Source organism: Microtus oregoni, unplaced genomic scaffold (genome assembly GCF_018167655.1).
Source record: "Microtus oregoni isolate MIOR12 unplaced genomic scaffold, Mior012 000109F_ref0000275, whole genome shotgun sequence".
In the NCBI taxonomy this organism is placed as follows: domain Eukaryota; kingdom Metazoa; phylum Chordata; class Mammalia; order Rodentia; family Cricetidae; genus Microtus; species Microtus oregoni.
The window spans coordinates 2,965,066-2,988,993 of NW_024544727.1; the positions used below are offsets into that span (position 1 = coordinate 2,965,066).

At 51.8% G+C, this 23,928-nt stretch overlaps 3 protein-coding genes across 5 annotated transcripts; 1 reads left to right on the forward strand and 2 right to left on the reverse strand.

Moving 5' to 3' along the window:
* Window positions 1–4,393: 4,393 nt before the first annotated feature.
* Window positions 4,394–8,948, forward strand: LOC121443521 (PGC-1 and ERR-induced regulator in muscle protein 1-like). Its single transcript, XM_041645271.1, has 3 exons — window positions 4,394–6,800; window positions 7,335–7,460; window positions 7,701–8,948. Exons 1-3 carry the CDS (start codon window positions 4,673–4,675, stop codon window positions 7,811–7,813), a joined length of 2,367 nt encoding a protein of 788 aa, XP_041501205.1. The 5' UTR covers window positions 4,394–4,672; the 3' UTR covers window positions 7,814–8,948.
* LOC121443522 (probable pleckstrin homology domain-containing family N member 1) lies at window positions 8,930–16,457 on the reverse strand. Its single transcript, XM_041645272.1, has 16 exons — window positions 16,266–16,457; window positions 16,074–16,173; window positions 13,270–13,416; window positions 13,087–13,167; window positions 12,935–13,007; window positions 12,684–12,811; window positions 12,490–12,603; window positions 12,305–12,385; window positions 11,585–11,660; window positions 11,297–11,445; window positions 11,072–11,212; window positions 10,549–10,695; window positions 10,263–10,403; window positions 9,882–10,109; window positions 9,627–9,675; window positions 8,930–9,542 (listed from the first exon to the last, which is right to left on the reverse strand). Exons 1-16 carry the CDS (start codon window positions 16,346–16,348, stop codon window positions 9,439–9,441), a joined length of 1,842 nt encoding a protein of 613 aa, XP_041501206.1. The 5' UTR covers window positions 16,349–16,457; the 3' UTR covers window positions 8,930–9,438.
* A 792-nt stretch (window positions 16,458–17,249) lies between these two features.
* LOC121443556 (kelch-like protein 17) lies at window positions 17,250–22,768 on the reverse strand. Of its 3 annotated transcripts, XM_041645342.1 has the most exons (12): window positions 22,498–22,768; window positions 21,705–21,964; window positions 21,495–21,616; window positions 21,128–21,349; window positions 20,524–20,640; window positions 20,090–20,303; window positions 19,700–19,844; window positions 19,448–19,615; window positions 18,964–19,052; window positions 18,777–18,850; window positions 18,383–18,564; window positions 17,250–18,146 (listed from the first exon to the last, which is right to left on the reverse strand). In XM_041645342.1, exons 1-12 carry the CDS (start codon window positions 22,596–22,598, stop codon window positions 17,918–17,920), a joined length of 1,923 nt encoding a protein of 640 aa, XP_041501276.1. In that variant the 5' UTR covers window positions 22,599–22,768; the 3' UTR covers window positions 17,250–17,917. The 3 variants fall into 3 exon arrangements, with proteins under 3 accessions (XP_041501276.1, XP_041501274.1, XP_041501277.1); XM_041645340.1 differs by having other exon boundaries at window positions 17,954–18,564; XM_041645343.1 differs by lacking the exon at window positions 20,524–20,640 and having other exon boundaries at window positions 17,954–18,564.
* Window positions 22,769–23,928: the final 1,160 nt, after the last annotated feature.

Here is a 23,928-nt window from a genome sequence, read left to right on the forward strand (position 1 = left end):
CCTGTCTCTGACTCCTGAGTGCTGGGATTAAACACATTTACATAAACCTATTTTAAAAAGAAAGGCAGATATCCTTGCCTGTACAGGGTCTTGAAGTCAATCTGGTACTTTTAGTCTTAGCATTCTGTGGGCAAACGTGAGAGGATCTCTGGTTTCAAGGCCAATCTGGTCTAAATGGCAAGGACAGGTTGGATTGCATAGAGAGTCCCTGTCTGAAAGCAAACAAACAAACAAAACAAAAAAATCAAGAGAAACCAAAACATCAACAAAAGCAGAGACTGGAGAAATGACTCAGTGGTTTTCCAGAGGACCTGAGCAGAACCCACTTGGGCAGGCCCTTGACTCCAGCTGTAAGGAGCCAGTGACCTCTTCTGGCTTCTTTGGGAACATGCACACAAAAATAAATCTTAAAAAAAAAAAAAATCAAAACCACATTTATTTATTTGCTTATCTCTTTATTTGTGCACGCACATGTGTGTGTTTGTGTGTGTGTGTGTGTGTGTGTGTGTGTGTGTGTGTGTAGGCAAGAAGACAACAACTTGCAGGAAGGAGCTGAATCTTCCCTTTGTGCACATGTGTCCCAGGAATCAAACTCAGGTTGTAAAACTTGGCAACGAATACCTCTTGAGCCATCTTGCAGGCCCAGCCCTTACTTTTGAGACCTGTCTTCTAGTCAATGTCTTGAAAGAAGCTGTGTAGCTTCATAAAAAGTCTTTTAGAAAACCCCTGAGAAACCCCTATCCTACTCTATTTCTGTCTCGGAAGAGTGGGAAAAGTACTAGGGACCATGAGGCCCCTAGAACCTTCTGTCTTGTTTAGAGTAGAATTTTGGTGCCCTCTTGTGGCCCATAGGGGCATTTCAGGCAAAGCTTTGTCCTTTTCTGTTTGGTCTTCTGCAGGAAGCTTTTTTCTTCCTGTACAGAGACCCTGAAGGCCCTCCTTCCTTTTGCCAACTAACCTCTTGTGCCTACTGAGTGGGCTTCTGTCACTATACATAACTACAGCATCTACAAGATAGCTATGTAGTGAACATGTTATCTTCCTGCCTAGCATGAGATGAGTTACAGATCCTTTCCCTTCGACAAATATCTGTTCCCGCCCTCTCACCAAGAAGGTTTGCAGTTAGGCGTGAGTGGAAGAATGGGCTTTTTCTTTCCTTCCTTCCTCCCCTTTTTTTTCTGAGACAGGGTTCTGCTGCAGTTTTGGAGCCTTTCCTGGCCAGGTTGGGAATGGGCTTTTTCTGAAGGCTGAGTCAATCAAGTGAAGCTTGTTACCCAAACCCTGTTTTCTTGGCCCCACACTAAGACCCTTTTCTATCCTAGTCCTACTGTCCACACTCACCTTTTAGTGATCCTGTACTCCAGAGTTGTCTTCTCTCAGGAAGTCCACGTAATGCTTGACTGCCATTTCTCTGGGCACACTCAGATTTGTGCATCTCCTGAACTACTATGAGGTAACACTGCTATCTTTGCAGGACACGATGCTGGGTGTCCTAGTCCCAGGTGGGAACAAAACATGTGCTGTGACTCACCAATACCAAGTGTCTGGGGAAAGCAAGGCAAACATATTTCCATGAGTTTTGAATCAGGCAAAGAAGTCTTTCCCTTTTTTTGTAGACAGGTTCCTATGTAGCCCAAGTAGACCTAGAAGTTGGTACGTAATTGAGGGTTCCCTTGAACTCCTGATCTTTGTCTAGTGGGATTGCTGGTATGCACAACCTCATCTAGGGCAATATTTTATGTTAATAATAATAATTATTATTATTTTATTTTCAAGACAGAGTTTCTCTGTGTGACAGCTCTGGCTGTCCTGGAACTTACTTTGTAGACCAGGCTAGCTTGAACTCGCAGAGATCTGCTTGCTTCTGCCTCCGGAGTGCTGGAATTAAAGGTGTGCACCACCATGCCCAATTTAGAACAATAATTTTTTTTAGATTTATTTATTATATATACAGTGTTCTGTTTTTATGTATGCGTGTGAGCCAGAAGAGGACACCAGACCTCATTACAGATGGTTGTGAGCTACTATGTGGTTTCTGGGAATTGAACTCATGACTTCTGGAAGAGCAGGCAGGGCTTTTAACTGCTGAACCATCTCTCCAGCCCCCGAACAATATATTTTTTTAAAGAGGATAGGAGGTATCCAGGAATAGTACTGCACATGCTTGTAACCCTAGAGATTTGGAAACTGACATAAAAGAATTGCAAATTTAAGACTTTAATCCCAGCACTTGGGAGGCAGAGGCAGACAAATAAATCTCTGTGAGTTTGAGGCCAGCCTGGTCTACAGAGCTAGCTGTAGGACAGCCAAGGCTATACAAAGAAACCCCATCTCAAAAAACAAATTGCAAGCTGGGCGGTGGTGGCGCACGCCTTTAATCCCAGCACTCGGGAAGCAGAGACAGGAGGATCTCTGTGAGTTCGAGGCCAGCCTGGTCTACAAGAGCTAGTTCCAGGACAGGAACCAAAAGCTACGGAGAAACCCTGTCTCGAAAAATAAAAAAAACAAAAACAAAAAAAAACCCCAAAAAACAAATTGCAAATTTGATGCTAGCTTTGCTGTTATGTGTTAGCTATGTAGAAGTTACCTTCTCTGTGTCTCATGCCCTTCAGAAAGAAGGGTCTTCTAGTGACTGTTTTCAGGGGCCTAGCAAGGAGAGGCTGGTTGCTCCACCTGTTCTTTTTTTTTTTTTTTTGAGTCAAGGTTTCTCTGTGTAGCCTTGACTGTCCTGAAACTCGCTCTGTAGACCAGGCTGGCCTTGAACCCTCACAAAGATCCACCTGCCTCTGCCTCCCAAATGCTGTGATTGAAGGCATGCGCCACCACTGCCTGGCTTGCCCATATCTTCTTGAGGTAGAATGGCCATCCTGTCTTAGCACTACCTACCAAACATCCTTCTTCCCCCCCGCCCCCAGACAGGGTTTCTCTGTAGCTTTTGGAGCCTGTCCTGAACTAGCTCTTGTAGACCAGGCTGGCCTCGAACTCACAGAGATCTGCTTGCCTCTGCCTCCCGAGTGCTGGGATTAAAGGCGTGCGCCCCCACCACCTGGCCAAATACCCTTTTTTCTTTCCACCGACTAAACTCTGTTCCCTTGACCCCGATCAACCTTTTTTTGAGGCCAAGAAGCCATGCCAATCTGGGGAACCCTTCACAAGAGCAATGAATGCACCATTTTCCTCTAGTTTCACTGGCAGGCTTAGCAACACTTAGGAGCCTTGGATGTCAGATCTAGGTTGGCAATATTGTCTGCAAGGTTGTGTTAGAGACACTGGGTTGTACGTGGGGTGGAGGCACAGATCTTCTTGGGAAGGGAGACCTGTGCTGTGCTGGTCGTCTCTAGTTGGAATCTGATGTGATCTTAGCTGATGCCAGCCCTCAGTGCAGGCCCTACACCAGGAAAATGTCCTTCCTATTGCTGGAGGCCCCTCAAATGCCATCTATTTGTGGCTTGGCTCTGAGACTGGCACGAGTCATAAGTGATCCCAGGGACAGGTTATTTTTAGCGGAAGGGGCGGGGCTTGCATTAAGAAGCCTAGCACCATGCTGCCTGGGGACAGGCCTCTAGATGCATACTTCCACTACCCCAGCTGGCTGCCGAGAATCAGGTAGGATACACTTAGCACTTTGGTTCTGTCTAGGGGTCCTAGTGGCAGGAAAGCTTTGCCATGGCCTCTCCAGGAACTTAAGAGGGGAGAAGGGCTGGTAGTTAGGAAGTCCCCAGTGTTTTTTCTCACTTAGGATTGTTCCAGTCATAGTCCAGGAATTGTCCCACTCTCCTCATTCTAGATATTGCTGACCAAGGCCCCAAGAGTAGCCCCTTTAGGGGACAGAGGCTGGAGGCCTTGGCTGGCTCTGGTTATCTTGGTTCACTGAAATAAGCAAAATGGGGCTTTGGATAGTCAGGCAGGACTAGATGGGAGTACAGACCCTGAGAACTGCCAGAGCAGATTGCTGGGGTTCAGAGGGGCTCACATAAGTTGTGTGACCTCTGGCCTAGGCTCCTCTTACAAACTTTTGAGCAGGTTCTGACCAGTACCAACATGACCTTGGTAGGCTCAGAAAACCTGTTCCAGCCAAGGCTGGTGGAAGGTCATCATCCAGAAGGCTAGTCACTTACAGATACTATAGATTCTCTTCTGTGGTTAGCTGCCAATAGTGGTGGCTGGGGAGGCTAGAAATGACCATCAGAGGGAATTGATCTCTGATGGATGGTCTTTGATGCAGACCACTGTGACAGAGTTGAGAAGGGAAGTCAATCCCATTGAAAGATCTCAGAGATGTGGGGGAACACTATTCAAACACGACTAACACTGGTCTTTAGTTTATTTCACTAATATATCTTAAATATATAATATAATAACATATAATAAAATAACATTTCATTTTAGGACTGTGACAATGTGTCATGGTAAAGTTATTTGGAGTTGAATTGAAAATAGGGGAAACTGAAGTAGATTTCTAACTCAAAGAATGAATTAGAAGAATCTGGAAGAAGCGGAGTCTGTCTTGGGGTTCCTCCAGACGGAAATGGACTACCAGGGCGGGGGCAGGTCCTACGAGGTCAGGCAAGGTGGTAGCAGTGTGTACTACTTAGTGCATGGAGCCTGGATTTGTGAAGACCCTGCCTGGCCCACAGTCTTGCTGTTACTCCAGCACCTCTGCTGATGTGCAATGGACAACTTCCAGTATAGTGTCCAGCTCAGTGATCGAGAGTGGGCTGAGTTTTCTGCCACTGCTGATGAGTGTGGCCTCTTGCAGGCTGGCCTGGCCTCTGGTGACGAGCTCTTGTCCAGTGACATTGACCAAGGGGACAGCAGCGGAAGCAGCCCCCCTGGGCCCCCACCCCTCTTCACTGGGCAGCTGGCTCCCCAGGGGAGGGGACAGCAGGGCTGTGAACTGGAGGACGTGGCTACTCAGCAGCTGGTCAGCAGGTCTCAGTGTGAGCCTGTCCTGGCTCTAGAAGCCAGTCATCAGGTAGCCAGCACGTCCACACAGTCAGAAGCTCTACTGTTCCTCAGCTCAGACAGCGTCTGTCCTGGCCAGGCCTCGTCCTTCCCTGGGTCAACAATTTCCAGGGACAAGATGCAGAGGCTTTTGCAGGGCCCTGCTCCCAGATCTCCTGGTGAGCCCTCTCACAGTCCTGAGTCCCCTGGCCACAGTGCCATCCCTCAGAGTCCCACAGACAACCTTGAAGCTCCATTGCGGAACCCTGGTCGTAAGAAGAGGCGTGCCGTGGGTACCAAGGGGGTCAAGTGCTCTGGATCTCTGGGCTCTCCTGCTGCTCAGATGAGCTCCCCACAACTTACGGAGACCAGGCCCAAGGAGGTTCTTGTGTCTGGGACATTAATGGCAAAAGACCAGCAGGATAAGCCACAGTCAGACCCTGCAGGTGCTTCTAAACTTGGCTTTAGCATCCCTGAACAGATGGCCAGACAAGAGTCAGGCTTGGATCCATCTACACCTGTTCTAATAACTGAACAAGATACAGACCAGACCAGAAAGACACCCAGCACTGAGCTACACATGACATCCAAGCCTCAGTCAGATGTCTCCATCGCCACACCAAATGCATCTCTCTCTACACATGCCTGTAAGCCTCAACCCTGCACGGCTTTGTCTAAACCTGCTTCCAAGCCTCAATCTGACATAGTTTTGTCCATACCTGTCTCCACACCTGACATGACTTTGTCCACACTTGCCTCCAAATGTCAACCTAATACAAAACAGTCTACACCTGCCTCTGCCCCTGACACGGCTCTGTGCACCCCTGCCTCCATCTTTCAACCGGACAAAACTGAGTCTGCCCCTGATTGCATACCTGGACTGCGTGAGGACCTATCCACAGAAGGCTCAGAGATCAAGGCAGAAGTTTATCCCTCTGTGCCTGCCCCAGTGGTCTGTACAGATCTGCCTCATTCTGTTTCAAAGACTGTGTCTGAAGAGAGTGTGTCTATCCCTGCTATGCCTTCCTTATCCTCTGTTTCCCAGGCTGAAGCTGCCATGGTGGATACAGATGTGACTGTGTCTCCTGGAGGATACTTTGAGAAGCCAGTAGGGCAGCTCTCAACAGGGTCCTCAGAATATTCCTCAGGGGAGCCTCATCTAGGTCCTGCCCAAGCCCCCAAGAAGAAGAAAGTACGATTCTCCTTGGCTGCACCTACTCACGAAGAATCAGGATCAGTTGAGCCTACAGGCCCACCCTTCTTAACCCCAGACTGGCCCTCAGCTCCTAGGACAGCAGCAGGGAGCCGTGGGGGGTCTGCAGCCTGGGATGCTGTGGCTGTTGGGCCCCGACTCCCCCAACCTCGGATCCTCAAGCACCTGCCTCCTCCTCCATCCTCTGTCTCAGCAGAACCTGAGCCTGGAAGATGCTATGCAGTGACTCTCCCTGAGGCCTATGAGTTCTTTTTCTGTGATACCATTGAAGAGGAAGATGAAGATGTAGAGAATGAGACAGCAGCCAGCCAAGCCCTGGATGACGTCCAGTGGCCTGACTCATGCGAGTTCTTTTTTCAGGACAGCAGAACCCAAAGGTCAAGTCGTCAGAGGGGACGCTCCCCAGTCCCACCCCCAAGGGCAGAGGCTGTGGCACCTGCTCCCCCTGGAGATTTAGTGCCTATCTCCATTCCTGAGGTCTATGAACACTTCTTTACAGAGGAAGGATTTGGGAACAGTCAGGCACCGGCCACCCGTGTCCAAGTGCAGACCTCAGAGCTCTTCAGGGAAGTAGGGCCTGAGGCATATTCCATGCCTGTGCCAGCTACGGAAGAACATCTTAGCTTGGCAATCAGAGAAGCAGGTAGGTGTTGATCCAGGTCCTGGAAACATACTGTCCAGGGAATTAGGCCAAGAGGCTATGGGAGAGAAGCAGGAATGATCCTGATCACCTGTCTGTGTGGATGTGTTTGTATGTATGCTCTTGCATGCTCTGGGATCTGCATGAGGAAGGTTAAGTTCCTAAGCTACCCCAGGACACAGTCCAGATGGGACAGCTTGGCTTTGACACTTCAGACCTAGGTGCCATCAGGAACCTTCCTCCAGCTCCTACGGGCGCAGGTAATAGGGGCACATTCCCACTCAGGCCAGGCTGTATTAGGCACTGTGGAAAAATATCTCCTCTCCCCTCTGGAAACTATTTCACAAACCAGAAAACAGAAGACCCTAAAGGCAAAGCACCCAAATTGTTCTGATTCAACTATGATACATAGTATCCAGTGCCTTAAATAAGAGAAGTCATGTGGAAGATCTGACTCAACGCATTTCTCTAGGACAGATGGTATTTTATGTCACACGTATCTCAGAGAGGAGCATCTAATGTCCTTTTCTTTCCTAGGGGAGCTACGGAATCCCCTTACTTCCTTTACATTCAGCCAGAATGACATGTGCCTAGTGTTTGTTGCCTTTGCCACTTGGGCTGTGAGAACCTCTGATCTACATGCTCCAGATGCTTGGAAAACAGGTTTGGAGGTTCTCGGGGCAGGGGGTATGATGTTTAGAAGACCTAGGGGCTATAGTTGTTTACCACATCTGCTGGGCCAGCAGGGATAAGGGTACTTGGGAGGTTCAGGCTCTCTTTGACCTTGCTTTTGTCATTGCTAACCTACTTCCAACATACTGTCCTTTGAAGGCTAGGTTATGTAGGCAGAAGGTAGCAAGAAGCCAGAGCTGGCACTCAGGATATCTTGTGTCTCTCTTACAGTCTTGCTGGCCAACATTGGCACCATCTCTGCTATCCGCTACTTCCGCCGCCAGGTTGGGAGAGGGCGTAATGGCAGACCAAGACCCAGTTCCAACTCAAGCCAAAGCTGCTAGGAGCCAGGCTGGCCTGGTGAGGTGTGAGGCACTGGGATGAACCCAGGTGACGAGGACAAGATGTTGTTCTTCTCCCCACCTTTGAACTCTGTCTTCTTTGGCATCTAGGAAGGAGCCAGTGTCCTTGGTGCTGACTGACTTGGACTCAACCTGAGGGTCCAGCCAGTGGCTAAGGCCAAGGCCATTTTCCAAACCTGAGAGGGTAGAGGTTCAGAACTATGGGCTGAGCCAGGATCTGGGTAATAGGGCACCAGATATGCAAGTAAAAACCACAGGGCACATAGCTATATTTGAATTTACATGAAGTTCTTGAGGTGTACTTGTATGAAGAAATTATTTGTTGTTACCTGAAATCCAACTTAATTGGGCATCCTATCTTTTGTCTAGTCATAAATAAGGGATGGGCAGCAGAAGGGGACTCTACAATAAGTGTAAAATCAGAAAGGCCCCTCTGGGTCTGGGCCAAGAGGCTACTAAGTGCTTTCAAAGCTAGAGGGAAGCAGTCCAAGAACTTTGCCCTATTGAAGGCAGGCTTGGCTGGCAAGGTCCTCCAAGGCCCTGATCCCTGAGGCACTGCAGCCACAGCTTGCCTAGGCCTGGCCTGAGTCAATGACTAGGTTCTAGGACAGTGGTTCTTAACTTTCCTACTGCTGTGACCCTTTAATACAGCTCCTCACGCTGTGGTGACCCCCAACCATAAAACTATTTTTGTTGTGACTTCATGCCTGTAATTTTGCTACTGTTATGAATTGTAATGTAAATATTTTTGGAGCTAGAGGGTTCCCAAGGGGATTGCAACTCACAGGTGGAGAACCACTGTTCTAGGGGATACCTCCGGGGATGGTTTCTGAGACTCTTGCAATATGGGATCTGTGGGGCAGGGCTGGATCTTCTCCAAGAGCCCTGGATAGGATATACACAGAATCTGATAGTATCCTATGGAAGGATTGTCTTCTGATACTACAAGGAGCTTGAATGATGCCAAGGCTGAGAGAAGTTATAGAGTGGGGGTGTAAGTGAAGGAACTGGGGTGGCACAGTGAAGACAGCACACGAAGGTCTTTAGGATGGTGGGGTACTCTGGCTGCTCGGAGGGAAACGCAGGGACACAGAACCAATAAAGTCTTTTTCTTGTTTATGGTGTTAATCTTTCTGACCAGCCTTACCCTACACACCCAGCAGTACTAGGTCTTTAGATACTCCTGCTCCTTGTGATGGCTCTCACCCTCCTGACCTCTGACCCTCGTGTCCTCTGACGTCACATGATGAGTTTGACAACCTGACGTTTCTGGTGCTCTGTGTTTCACACTCATGCAGTTCCCCAGTTATAAGACCTGCTCTAGTACTTTCATTCTTTCTTCCCTATAGATATAAGCCCTGGGGTATCCAGGATCTCACTGATGTCCCTCACTGGTTTGTTCTCTTAGTTGCTCTAGCTGCTAAAGCTGATGAGTTAGAGCCTGGTGAGAGGTGCTTCTATCCTCAGTGTTCTAGAGACTCTCTTATCCTGCTGGGGTGAGGCCCTGGTGGATCTAATGTAGGTCACAGGACTGGTATGGCTGCATACCCTTGTCCAGGTTGGCGTTGGCTGGTTATGTTTCCGAGAAGCAGCCCACCTGGGGCTCATTAGATCCACTGAATGAGTCCCATCTCCACTGGAGTCTTCCTGAGTTGTGGCCACTTCTGGGGGGAGGGAGAGGAAGTCTTGTTCCAGTTGGGAGCCTCTTCATCTAGTAGGGATGTCAGAGGCAAATCAGGGATCCGCCTTTAGGAAGTAGCACCCCTTCCCTGAAGGAGAGAAGACCCTCACTCACCTGGGGGAGGTGGCAGGGAACTAGGTGTACTTTCTCTGGCAGGGGTGACCTGGGAGCCCCAAAACACAAGTCTTAAAGCCAGCACAGATCATCCTCTTTGATCGGCCAGACTCTTGCCACTTTCTTCTCTTACTTTCTAGCTTCTTGTCCTACCTCACCGTCTCTGTCCCTGGTTTCTCCTTGGAGTCCTAGAACCCTCTATCCAACATCCCCTGATCCTGAGGCCCCCACACCAGAGTGGAGGATGTGACTTACAAGCTGAGGGGGGTCTGAAGGCCGTGGCCCTCTGTTCTTGATGGAACCCCGGTGTTTCTGGGAAGCTCTGGGTTGCAGGGCACCTTTCTTGGAGAGCAAATGGGAGCCCAGAGGCCTAGGAGAGCTGGAGATTCCAGAGCTGGAGTCAGAGACAGGCACAGACACGGAGACTGAGGGGAACGGGCTTGATAGCTCAGGTCCAGGAGATGTCTGCATCGCACAGAAGAACTGCTGGGAAAATGTGGGTTTCCTGAAGCCCTGGTCTGGGACCACTGTGAAGCCTAGGGATCCCTTGCCCAGAAACACTCCCCCATTCATAGACTTCAGGCTTCTGACATCTCCTGATCTCACTGTAGCATATCCACCTAGTAGGGCACTGACCTCATCTAGGCCTTGGAGGTCCATAATCTTGCGGTGAGATGTAGCTGGTGGTGTGTAGGGATCAGCATAGAGCGGGGACTGTGGAATATCTGAAGAGTGGTCCTGAGCCTCTGAGCTGCTGTCTAAGTACAGCTCACTCACCTACAAGAAGGAGATACATGTGTTCCCTCAGTAGATGCAGCAAGAACTTCTGTCTTCAGAACATGAGGTCTTGTCCATCTGGACAAGCAAGGAAGAAGAAGCAGAAGGGATAGTGGTCTGGGTTCAGGGTACGTAGTGGGCTTACCTTGGTTAGGTCCAGGTGCAGGGGCAGTGGGACAGCTGAGCCAGATACTTCCCTTCGAACTTTGCCCCTGGGAGACTGGCTACTGCCACTGTGCCTCAGCTCTGTCTTCTTTCGACCAGTGCTGACACAGTTAGAGTTGGTTTGGTTCTGTGGATACCAAGAACCATCCAGAAAGAACTCCAGGGCTTCTTTCCCACACACTCTTCTTCTTCTTCTTTTTTTTTTTTTATTTTTATTTTCGAGACAGGGTTTCTCTGTAGCTTTTTTTGGTTCCTGTCCTGGAACTAGCTCTTCTAGACTAGGTTGGCCTCGAAATCACAGAGATCCACCTGCTCTGCCTCCCTAGTGCTGGGATTAAAGGCGTGCGCCACCACCGCCCGGCCCCACACACTCTTCTATGAGCTGTATGAAGGTCCCTCCAGTTCAAGTGCCCTCCCTGCCGAACTATGGTCCAGGGTCACTGAGGGACAGTGGGGCCTGTGTTTTCTTAACCCCATCCCCTGTCATTCCTTTAGGTACTTACAGGTACAGGCTGGGCAGGGAAGCCTATAGTGGTTGGCACTGAGGATTCAGGGAGGGATTGGCTGGTGGGGAGCACTGGACACTCTAATTTCCAGCTGGTCTGTCCATTGGAAGAAAGTGAACCTCTGCCTCTACTCACGGCCTAAGCAGCAGAGGTAAGATGAGTGGCTGGATCTGTCTCCTTATCTTGGACCTACCCTTTTCCTCCCTCTCACTGACCCCTCACCTTAGTGGGTCCATGTAGTCCTGGGAAATTCTCTGGGCCAGGCAGCAGGTGGGCCCCATCCCTGTGCGAGACAGTCCGGAGGCACAGCAGCCATTGACTGTAATCCTCGTAACTGGCACACACCACACGGATGGTGTTGATGAGGCGGCCTAGCACACAGACATGTGAGCTAAGGTCTGGCAGGACCTTACCCCACAGAGACCCCAGCAAAGAGTTGAGGCATCTACCATCCTCACCCCTACTAGAAGCCCAGTCGGGCAGTGGGTAAGATTCTGGGTAGGCCCCTACCTTCGATGAGAAAGGAGCGGATCTCCTTTTCCTTCTCTTCTAGGTTGATGTGGATTGCACTTAGTGGAAGCTCCCCCTGTAGCGTGAGGACCAGGTATTTATCTGTGTCATCTCAGCCTCTTCCTGGCCCTATCCTTCCATCCTGCCCTCTAGAGCTGGGCTGGAAACTCAGGCCACCTAACACTGAGGATGCCACTCTGAGAAAGGCTAGGCAGCTTTGTTTGTTCTGGGACATCTCCACTTTACTTCCTGTTGGTTCTTCACCAGCCTGTGTCAGCTATGAGTACCTGTCAGGGAAGTCCCCTTGGTGTGTTTTTAAGTGACTGTGAATACACACCAGTCACGATTTGGTCCCCACCCCCTGTGTGTGTGCGCGCGCGCACACACACACACACACACACACACACACACACACACACCGCACAATGCACAGAAGGTGCTCAGAGACAAGGGAAAGCATGCACCATGAATTCCAAGAAGTAGCATGTTCCATTCCACCCACTCCAGGGTTAGTGATATCTCTCCAGGATGAGAAGGGCTGTAGAGGGTGGAGACTCCTCTTCTGTGCCAGAGTAGAGACCAGATTGACCAGGGCAGTGGGGCCAGATGGGTGGAGCACTGTGCTCTGTCCCAACAAGCCCTGAAATACAGGTTTCTGAGTCTTCACTCCCACCCCACAAAGGGCACCTTTCGGGACAGGTATATATGGAGAGTGCCAACCTTAAAGGTAAGTCCATCTGGGTCCTCAGAGAAGATGGCCAGGGATGCTGGGTATAGTACCAGAATCCGGTCCCACTGCTCCTGTAAAGGGTCAAAGGATAGAGTGGGGTTGGACACCAAGAGTCCAGCCTTCTCTGCTCCTGTATCCTTCCCTCTCATTGCACCTCATGTCTTTTCCCACCCACCTGAGAGGGTAGATGCTGTAGCTTGACCCTTGAGGCACAGATCGCGCTGCCCATGGATTCACACCCGGATACTCTCCACAGCCGTGTCCAGGGGAGTTCATCCCCTAGGGAACTCTGGGGAGGAGGAAGGAGTAAGTCACAGGAGGGCCAGAGGGTCTGAACTGGGGAAGGGCTTACAGTTTCCTGCTACTGACCTGTGGGGGGCTTGAGTGGCAGCGTTGCAGACCCCCCAAGAGAGCCATTTGCTTTTCCAGATGGTAAAGCCAGTGGCTGAGCTCAGCTTCACTGTGGCAGAGGACAAGGAGCGGGGCAGGCAGTGGGCCTGGGGGCAGAAGAGTCAAGCGGGATAGGGACAAAGCTTAGAGCTCCCAGAAGCCCCAGGTAGTCTCCTCCCAGGTCCAGGGGTCCTGGTCCAGTGGGGGCCAGGCCAGCACTCTCCACACACCTGTAATCTGGAAGGCATGCTCTCTGGACCCATCAATCCTGCAGATGCTCAGTTCTGTCAGTGGGAGCAGCCCCTGCCAGAGGACAGTATAGGAGGGACTGCAGGGACTCCTAAGAACAGAGCCAGCACCGCCCTCTGTCTATACCACTCACCTGGAATGTAAGTCCTTCAGAACCATGGGCTTGGAAGTACAGGTGGGAGGGGAACAGCTCTAGATAGCAGTCGCTGATGTCCTAGGGGAGAGCGGGGCCACTCGTCTCAGAGGGTGGGGGGATAGCCCTGGGGTAGTATGAAAGTTGCTCCCCAAGCATTCCCCAACCCGCTGTGGCTCCTACCTGGCTGTGCTGGAACCGCAGCTGAACCTTGGAATAGTGCACAACTTTGCCTAGGTTCCTCACGGGTGTCCTCCGCCACCCCTTTTTGAAAACACTCAGGAATGGCTGTTCCAGATTTTCTGGCTGATTTTCCAGGCCCGGGATGTCCTAGAGGAGCAGGGCTTAGGAGAGGGACCAGATGGGGCCAGATCCCCAGGCAATATACACACGGCTGCTGCATACAGTTCTGATCTGTCCATGCATGGTCACAGAATACATTCATCAAGAACATTCACATACATGCATATCCCATACACACCTAAGCCTCTTCACATGAAAAGTGGAATGTGTACACACCACACGTATACATATGACTCCCCACAGTCAGAGCTATCTGCTCTGTGGTACAGACTGAGGTTGGTACATAGTGGGTTCAATCCTTATCTTCGTTACCTCCTATGCTATGCAACTTGACTTTGGTCATTCAACACCCCTGGATTTGTCAAAGAGTTTGAGGTATATTATGAGGATGAGATAATGCTTAAAGCCTTCTCAAATGTCCAGTGACAACTGGCAATGTTTTATTTTACCTGGTTCTATGAAAACAAACAAACAAACAAGAGTTCTAGCTTGTAGTATTTGCTAGTTTCTTTGCTGTAAATATTCCCTATTCTGCCCAAATTGAGTTGTCAACATGATGGTCTGTAAACTTGGAACTGGAAAGAGATACTAGCCAGCTTTTGTGAGTCTTTGCTGATGCCCCAGCTTACTATGTACACAGTACCTATCTCACAGTAAGAGGGCAAAGCATTGACAATGGTCTGAGGACTGAATTTGGGGACCAGTCCTTTCCTTCATTTTTCCATTACAAAAGGCACATGTGTGTCTCACCTTTGCATGTGTAATTCTCTGTGGTGACTACTCAACCTTAAATCTTCATTCCACTCCCTTCAGCAGGGCTTTGCTCAGGTTTTACCTTCTTTCTCAATGCCCTAAAATTTCAGCCTTGGGTTTTTCATTTAATACTGATTTAGTCTGGCTTATTGTTTTTTTCCTTCTTTCTTTCCTTCCTTCCTCCCTCCCTCCCTCTTTCTTTTTTGGTTGGTTTTTCGAGACAGGGTTTCTCTGCGTAGCTTTGGATCCTGTCCTGGAACTCACTTTGTAGATCAAGCTGGCCTCGAACTCACAGAGATCCGCCTGCCTCTGCCTCCCAAGTGCTGGATTAAAGGCGTGCGCCACCACCACCTGACTTAGTCTGGCTTACTCTATCTTCTCTTGTTTGACTTTGACATAGGAATGGAAAAAGGTGAGGACAGAAGTAGCGTTGTATTTTGTTTACTGCTAATTCCACAAAGCCTAGGAGATGCCCTGGGATGTGCTGGGAGGCAGGAGAGAGGCTTAGGAGAGGGCTTATGTTGCCTTTGGGAGCTGCCCAGGATCACCTGCACGGGCTGCTTCACACTGGCCAAGCTGAACTACCTCCAGTGCCGGCCTAGGAATGTGAACAGACACAAACAGCTTCCATCCTCCTTGACTCTGGGTGGGGCCTCCTGCATCTACACCCACTGCGGAAACCACTGAGAAATAGGCCATGAATAGGAAGGGCTATGAAGCTGGCCCTGGTGCCTTGGAACTCTGCCCCCAGGAGGGCTTAGCTTGGTGCTGTGACAGGGGCAGCTCTAACTCAGATGCAGAATCTACCTAGAGTCCATAGCCTAGGTACAGTGTACAAAAGGAGTAGTTCCATGCCTGGCCAGGACTTCTTCCCCTTCTACCACCTCCTTTCTAGCTATTGTGTCCTGGCTAGGGTCAACTATCCATCCCAGAATTCTGTCCAAGAGGGTCTGACTAGAGGGAGTCAGGGTCTTTGATGTGGCCATAGGGAGGGATGCCACTCTTGGTCACTTCAGGCTCCATCTTCCTCTCTACCTCTTTGAGGCAGCAAGGTTTCTAAAGGTGACGCTTGCAGAGAGCTCTGGAACCTCAGGGACCAGGAGGGGCTATGATACAATTTTTCTAGCTTCCTGGGAGCCCGTGAGAAAGGTATGCTTTGGGAATTTACATCAGTTGCAGCACCTGAGAATACAGGATGGGAGACTTGCTCCAGCCCTGGTAGAGACTGCACATCGAGCCTGGCTCACTGGGGTGGGTGTGGTTCTCCAAGACCAGCACAGTAGGATGTGTTCCTGTCAGACCTGCAGCCCAGGCTCCTCCCAAGGATTGCCAGAGAGTTGGGAAAAGGGGAGGGGAAAGGTATCTTTTCTAAGCAGACCCACAGAATGGTTAGCCCTCTGAGGAAGAGGTCTATCGGTAGCTGGTTCACTGCTGTATGGGGATGGGTGCCTGCCTATATGGCAACGTGGTAGCTGTAGGCTGTAGATAACCAGAAACAGCTAGGGGTGGGTAACCCTTGGGAACTGAGGCCTCAAGTATGATATTTACCAGGAGCCCCCGCACAATTGTTGGGCCCACCAAGACCCAGGTTGGGGTAGGGAAGGTTGAGGGTGGCCCCTGTGCCCCTGGATGGACAACAGCCCCGGCAGGCTCTGCCTGCTCACCACTGACTCAGTGCCCGTCTTGGTTTCACTCTCAGCCTAGACTTTTGAGTGAGCTTCCCAGGGAGGGGCAGTGTCAACTTCCTCATCTTGTTTTGTATCTGAATCCCTCCAAACTGGCCAGGGAGGACCCTGAGTTGCTGGAAGATGCGATTCTCACATTATCACTCACACTGTGGCACACACACTCATACAGAAGAAGCACAAAGTTGTACTCAGACTTCAGGCCCAGTGCCATACCGCTCCTGCCAGACACGCCCCTCCGCTCACCGTCCCGGGGATGTAGTGGAAGATCTTGTTAGCCGCGGTGTCCCCATCGGGCCTAGCCTCGGTGCCAAACAGGCCGGCCAGCTTCCTGGAGCTGTCCTCTCTGGGAACAAGGGAAACCGGAGGCTCAAGGCTTGGCGCAGGTAGCAGGTCCAGGGAGACCCTGTTCCCTTGAGGCCAGGCCACACCTCTCACCTGTTTCCCTTGAGCGAGGGCTTTCTGGAAAATGAGGCTCGTAGCCTCCTGGGAGTCTGAGGGACGCAGTGGCTGTTCCCCATGGATGGCAGCTGCTAGCTTGGGCTGCGCAGGTCGACAGGTCTGAGTGAGTCCTCGGTCCTGTCTGCTAACACCTCCCGCCAGTGGGCGTGACCATAAGACGTCTCGCCCCTACCCTGGGGCAGGAGGAGTCTTCTCTCTGGGCTCAGGTTGGGCCCTTTCTGAAGGAAACCTTACAATGAGGGCCCAGGCTTTCTAGGCCCTAGGTAGGCAGATTGGTGTGGGGCAGTCATTTCCTGACTGGACTAGGACCCTAATCTCAACAGTCTGTGTAGGCCTGGCTAGGAGGGCCTGGTCTGTATACACGCCGTCTACCTGTGTTCAGACTGTTAGTGCCTGGATGATGGAATTCTATAAGCACAGGGATCCTTCCTCTCAGTTGCCCCGCCCCTGCCAGGGCATATACATCCTGTTTCCACATGAATCCCAGCTGGTCTGAGTCACTGGTGACTGTAGGGGGAGTGTGCTCACTTTCAGCTACTCCATATAAAGGGAGGCCAGAACCCTCCCCCCAGCTTCTCTCCTGCCTGGGCCAACCCCCACCCAGACCCAAGTCAGGGTTCCTAAAGCTTAACCAAATGCAGGAAAGGGGCCACATGCCTCCCAGGTTCTCAAGACAGATAAGATAAAGGGGTCCATCTTTCTCATGCACCCCATAGCCCTAGGGCATAGGAGCCTCAGAACTAGGGTAAACAGACTGTCTCTATCAACAAACAGAGACACCCGTCTCTGCTCCATTTGGATGAAAAAGTGCCATTGTGCAGCCCCAGACATTAATGTAGCTTCTGAGTCTGGCTGCACACTTGCCTATAGACCTTTGTCTTGCTGTCCAGACAAAAGCTAAAGGTGTATAGCGGGCCCACAAGCGGAGGATACAAAAGGGGCCAGAGATGGACATTCAGTCTCAGGCCCATGGAGCCCAAAAAAACATGTTTATTGTTCAAGTTGGCTCATATTGCTGTGTGGGATCTAAGTGCATGTTGTGTGCCCAGTTCCACAGAAGATCCAGAAAAGACATCACACTGTATACACAAGACACGGGGAAGATGTCTGCTTTGTGCCCTTCAGGAACAGTGCCTGGTAGAGACAGATAAGTGCTATGTGCAAAGCGTCGGCCAGGGGCTGCATCTTCTTAGAAAGCCCTGGCCTCTTCTCCTGTTGGGACAGCTGCTCTGCCCCCTACTGTTTGTAAGCCCAGCTATGCTGTTCGTCCTCCCCCAGCGTTCCCTGCTGCTCCAGGAAGGGAGCCAGGAAAGAGGACTCCAAAGGGCTTCTTGGTCCCCACATGCAGGAGAGCTGACACGTGAGAGTAAATGTGTGAACTGGTAGCTGCAGCACTTCTCATCCATCAATAAATAGTGAACCAATAAATTAGTGAGTAAACAAACAGCACACACAAATAAATGAACAATGACGGTGAATACAGAAACCAAGACAGGAGAAACAGGAAATCCCTGGTGGGGTATGTGATCTGCCCTAACACTTGGTGGAGGAGACAGAGGTGGAAGGGCTACCCCATAGGGTTTAAGGCATGTGGGACGCTGCAGGACCTCTGCGCAGTCTGACGTGTGTCAGAGGCTGGTGGAGGACACAGACAGCGTGGGTGAGGACGGCGGTGGGAAGTTGAGCAGCTCCAGCACTGCCACACCCACACTGCTGCGTCTTGTGAACATGCAGGATGCCGCCACCCACTTGTTGGTCCTTGGGTTGTACTTCTCTATGGAGTTGAGGCTGGAGCTGCCATCATTGCCCCCTACAGCGTAGAGCCATCCGTCCATGGCCACCAGGTCATGTGTGCTCCTGGGGGTTGGGTAGGCAAGAGTAAGCCCAAGAGGCAGGTCGTAAGAGACAAACCAAATGAGTGGGGTGCAAATGGAGGAACCACGGGGACAGGGCTAGGAAAGGAGCCCCAGGTGCCCAGGAGGAACCCATGGACCTGCTGCACTGCTGAGGTGCTGTGTACTCCACCCCTGGAGCAAGGCTCCTGGAATAAACCAGACATAGTGGCAGAACCACCCACCCCTGGCCTTATACACCTGCGGATATTCATGGGTGCCACACTCTCCCAGGCACCAGCCTTGGTGCTATATCTCTCCACTGAGTTGAGGCAGCTTGTGCCATCATTGCCCCCTGCCACATATAGGGCACCCTCCAGCACTGCCACTCCTGCAGAGCTGCGGCGGCTCAGCATGGAGGCCACAGGTGTCCATGAATTCACCTGTAGAGACAAAGGGACAGGCTGGAGGCAGACCCAACAAAGCACCCACCCCTGCCACAACACAGACTCTACCCTTGGCTGGGTATCTGAGGGTCAGGGGTAGGGTATAGAAAGTAGAACCTTGGATGGAACAGGTGACCAGAAGATGGGATTATGGCCCTCGCCACCCAGCATTTGAGAGGAGGAAACTGGGATAGGGGTGCGTTATGCACCTGGGGCTCGTACTTCTCCACGGTGGCCAGGTGTGATGAGCTGTCATAACCACCCACGGCGTACAGGTTCCCATCTGTGGGAAGGCAATAGACCCACGGAGCTCCTGCAGGTGTAGGGGCTTTGGGGGTGAGTGGGAAGGGGTAGGCAGGAAAGTGGGAACCACAGGAAGCAGGTCCTGTCACCCACCAAGTGTGGCCACACGCACATATCGTCTCCGGGTGCTCATGGCAGCAATGGATGTCCACGTTCCCGTCAGTGGGTCATACCGTTCAGCACTGTGGGCACCAGAATGATGCTATGTTCAACCACAGCAAAGTGACCCTTTCCCAGGACTTGTCCCCCTGCCATCACCCCCCTCCCCCACCCAGGCTGTGGTTGAAATCCTGTGCTGGGCATCACAGACTATGAATGGATAGCAAGGTGTGCTGGGTGGGCACAGGCTACTGGCTGCTTGGACTTGAAGGGACGGACACAGAGAGTCAAAGGAACAGAATAATACCAAGGCCCTACTGATGCTGTGGTCTGAGGTGAAGAGGCCTTGGGGACCAGGTAGCCTAGATTAGGCAGGACCTCACTCTCTTGGTCAGATGTGACTTCAGTGAAGTCAGCCTCATCTGCTGCTGCTGAGCCAACCCTTCAAGGCCACTGGGGCCCTAACCCAAACTACTACCTGTTGAGGCAGGAAGCCCCATCATAGCCGCCGGCTGCATACAGAAGCCCATGCAGGGCAGCTACACCCAGGCAGCTTCGCCTTGTGCCCATGGACACCTCGGGCTGCCATGTGTTTGTCACAGGGTCATAGGACTCCACTGTCGCCAGGTCTGAGGTTCCATCATAGCTAGGAGAAGAACCCGCTACTGATCAAGGATGGCCTGGCAGGCATGTGACAAACCCTTGACCCATGTCCAGCCTCTGTGCTTACCCGCCCACAGCATACAGTCGGTTCCCAATAGCGGCGACTCCTACTCGGGCCCGCCGTGTGGACATGGAGGCCACCACGTGCCAGCGGTCAGTTCGAGTGTCATACGCTTCGCAGTCTCCATGGATGGCAAACAGGCTCCCACCACCTGGAAGTGGGTGGCAGAGTAAGAAAAGGGGCTCAGGAAGGCAGGGCAAGGGGCTCTAGTGCAACCCAAGTGCAAAGCCATGAAGGCTCCAGGGGTGGGAGGAGAGGGGTACTGGGTCACACTGGTGCACCCCATACAATAGGGTCTTTAACACACACAGGTCATAAGTGTAATGGATTTTGTTTGTTCAGAGTTGGGGTAGATGACCTAGGGCAAGAATGGGAAGGAGAAGGGGTTCAGCATACCAACGGCAAAGAGCACAGGACCAGCACCCTCACAGCGACGGGGTCTTGTGCGGCTAGTACCCAGAATACCCCTCTGCTCAGGCAGCAGGTGGAACTTAAGAGCCTCAATGAGCAGATCCTTGCAGTCAGGATGATGCCTCACAAGGCTTTCAGCATCGACGTGGCCCAATAGGAAGTCTCGGCTCAGCAGAGGCAGCCGTACACACTTCATCAGCTAGGGCAGGAGGTGCCAGGTAAGGCAAGACCCTAGGGAATACTTGTCCCAGGGCTAAGACCCACTCAAGTGCCTATAGCACTTGTATGATTAGTATGAGACAGGTGCCTATTATCACCCCAAAGGAGCCCCTGAATGGAAGATGGAAGGAAATATGATTACACCTTAGCCACCTGCATTCCCTCCTAGACACCATGGGAGCTTCAGGACCTGGCCTCACCCTTGGTACATGCTGCCTCCGAGTGTCTACATCATGTTTGACCCAGCTCAGGACTGCACGATAGACATCTTCCTCTGAGGGCACGTTCAGGCTATCACTAGAGACCAATTCCAGGACCTAGGGGTGAAAGGTCCTCAGACCTGACATCTGGGTAGGAGAGGGCCCAGAAAACCATGAAAGTGTTCGAGAGTATCAGACAGTGGGCATGTGCATGTGCACCCACAACACACGCACTTAGTGTTCTTAGAGCAGAGGACCAAGCAGAATCAAGATTCGCAGATTTTTGGTTCCAGTAGTGGTGGTGATGGGTAGAGGGGTGAGGGGTGTCCTAGGCCCTGAGTAGACTCAGGTACGTAGAATCAGAGACTGGGGAATTATGGTCCTGGGGTGTAGTAAAAACAGGAATCTAAGGCAAATAATTGGGTGGAGTCAGAAGATGGCGAGAGGGTTGTGGGGAGATGGGCAGGGAATGGATCATAGGGTGAAACTTCCACCAGAAACTTGAGAATAAGGCTTGCAGAACACTGGCTGCTAGGGTCTGGGCTGGGGCAATGCAGGGTATGGGCTGGGCCCAAACTGGCATGTTACCTGCGTCAGTGGTTACCTGCTTCAGTGGCAACAGCATGAACTCCTCAGTCTTGGCCACATCCACGAAGTGCTGCAGCACGTACCTGTGCGCTGCCTTGAGCAGGTCACTGCATGAATGCGTGTCTGCAAATCCTCGGATGCCCAAGCAGTTGGAGGGGTCAAGCTGGCTCAGGAGGAACTTGCAGCAGGCATCTCGAACACCATTCAACTGTAGAAGGCTGGCAGCTGGGAGCAGAGTCTGGGGCACGAAGATGGGTCAGGCAGGAGGGGCCAGAGGAGCACAGAGTAACTGGAGATCGAGGAGAGGCATGGGGAGGCCAGGCTACACAGATCTAGGGCTGGAAACCCCAGAAGTGTATGGGTGTGGGAATGGCATGCCTCACCTGTACATTCCCCTCGCCCACCACGATCTCAGCTGTGTATGCAAACTGCACCAGTTGGTCTAAGGCCTGCGGGTCAATGTCATGCAGCGTCACATGTGTCTGGCGGCTCTCACTCATTTCATCTGTGAGGACAGTGAGTCAGGCAGCCTGCCCTGGGAGATGTGCAGAGAGCCCCCTAAGGCTGCCCAGACTGAGGTATGTGGTACTTGCTTGTGAACATAGCGTGGAAGTAGGGGCTGCAGGAGGCCAACACCACCTTATGAGCACGGATCTCCTTGGCTGCCACATGCAGGACGATGTCACACAAGAGGCCACGCTGCCGCATGCGACTCATAGCCACAAAAGCGTCATGGTAGTGCCGCTTCGAGTTGTGTGCCACACTGTGACCCTCTCGGCTCAGGAGCTGCATCGCACCTTCCATGGGGGCTGCAGGCCGGGCCTGCCTGGGCCGAGCTCTCTCTGCCTCAGGGCTGCAGGCCGCAGGGCTAGGTCAGTGTTTAAGCACTGTGAGGAGCCACTCACCCACCCTTGAGAACTTGGGGCACAGCCAAGGTAGCTGCAGTCTATCCCCAGCAATCCAGTCACCAGGGACCAGTAGTCCATCAAGGACCATCCTGTCACTCACTGACACCTTCCAGGGCTCAAGTTCTCTCTCCTGTCAAGGAACCTCCCTAGAGCCAGAACAGATACTTTTCTAAACATAAGCCTGCTCCCAACTGGCGCTTGCCCCTCTTCCTCTGCTCACTACCTCTCCTAGGGCTCCATGCTCCTCTTCTAGTTCCCCAGAGAAGCAGGCATTTCCCAGGGAGCGTGTCCTCAGCACTCATGGTGAGCGCAGTAGGCGCTGGAAGAGTAGTTGGCCAACGCTGTCCCTCGGAAGTGAATCCTCGGGTCCCACTCACCAGGTTGACCTCACCCGGCCCTGGGAGCAGCCCCTTCTGCCCCATTCTGCAAATTTGCTTGCCGGTCGCCATCCCTCCCTCCATCCTTCCACCCCACTCACGCCGGCGGCTGGGGCGGCGGGGGCGCCTCAGGCCCGGGCCCCGGGCTGCTGTGCTCTGGGCTCTGCGTCCTGCCAGCAGGCCGCTCCCCACGGGGCTGCATAACTTCAGCAGCCAAACCCTCGGCGGACTACTGAACGCAGTGTGACTGATTCGGACCGCAGGAAGACTCCTTGGCCGCAGCGTCCACTCTGGCGCCCGCCCGGCTCCGCAGCCCCTGTTTCTCGGCGCCGCCCGCCCTGCTTCAAGCAAGGTTGCAGGACCTGCCCCCCACAACCCCCCTGTAGATGTCAGCGTTGCGCAGCCAACCTCCCTCCACTAAGGAGCCCCACTCTAAGGAGCTCCCAACCGGCGTCTGGCGCCTGGGTTAGCTTCAAGTTCCGGTATCCCAGCACTCACTTGCTCGATATTGTTGTCGCGCTGGATTCAAGCCCTCGAGTCTTAAGGTCAGGCTTCCCTTTCACAAGCGTGCGGAAAGGTAACTTCTTTCATGCTTCAGCGTTCCTACACATACATATTTGAGCGTTAGATGAACGGGGTCTGCCAGGGTCTGCTAGGTGTTGTGTTATATCCATCGAGATGGATACAGCATTCTTTTTTAAATTTTCATTTATTTATTTATTTATTTATTTATTTATTATGTATACAATATTCTGTCTGTGTGTATGCCTGCAGGCCAGAAGAGGGCACCAGACCCCATTACAGATGGTTGTGAGCCATCATGTGGTTGCTGGGAATTGAACTCAGGACCTTTGGAAGAGCAGACAATGCTCTTAACCTCTGAGCCATCTCTCCAGCCCCCACAGCATTCTTTCTTGTCACACTTAGGCTCGCCAAGAAATTAGGTGTCCTCTGACTTAAAAAATAATAATTTATGTGTATGGGTGTTTTGCTTGTTTGTATATTATATAAACTATGTGCGTGCAATGCCTACGGAGACCAGAAGAGAGCATCAGATCTTGTACTCTGTCACAGACAGTTGTGAACCACCCTGTGGATGCTGGGAATTGAACCTGGGTCCTCTGAAAGAGCGGTCTAGTGCTCTTAAGTCCGAGCCATCTCTCCAGCCCCTCATTTGTTTGTTTATTTATTCGAGACGGTCTCTTTGTGTAGCTCTGGCTGTCCTAGAACTCGCTCTGTAGACCAGGCTGGCCTCGAATTCAGAGATTCACCTGCCTTTGCCTCCTGAGTGCTGAGATTAAAGGCGCGCACCACCATTGCCCCGCCATCCCCTGGATTAAAATTAAAAAAAAAAAAAAATTGGAGGCGGGGGCTGGGCCACACAGAGAAACCCTGTCTAGAAAAAACAAATATTTATTTGTGTGTGTGTGTGTGTGTGTGTGTAGACGGGGTGGGTGGGAGGGAGAGATTGTGATTTTAAATACATCATTCCTATACAGTATTTATGGAGGCCAGAAGAGGACATCATCAGG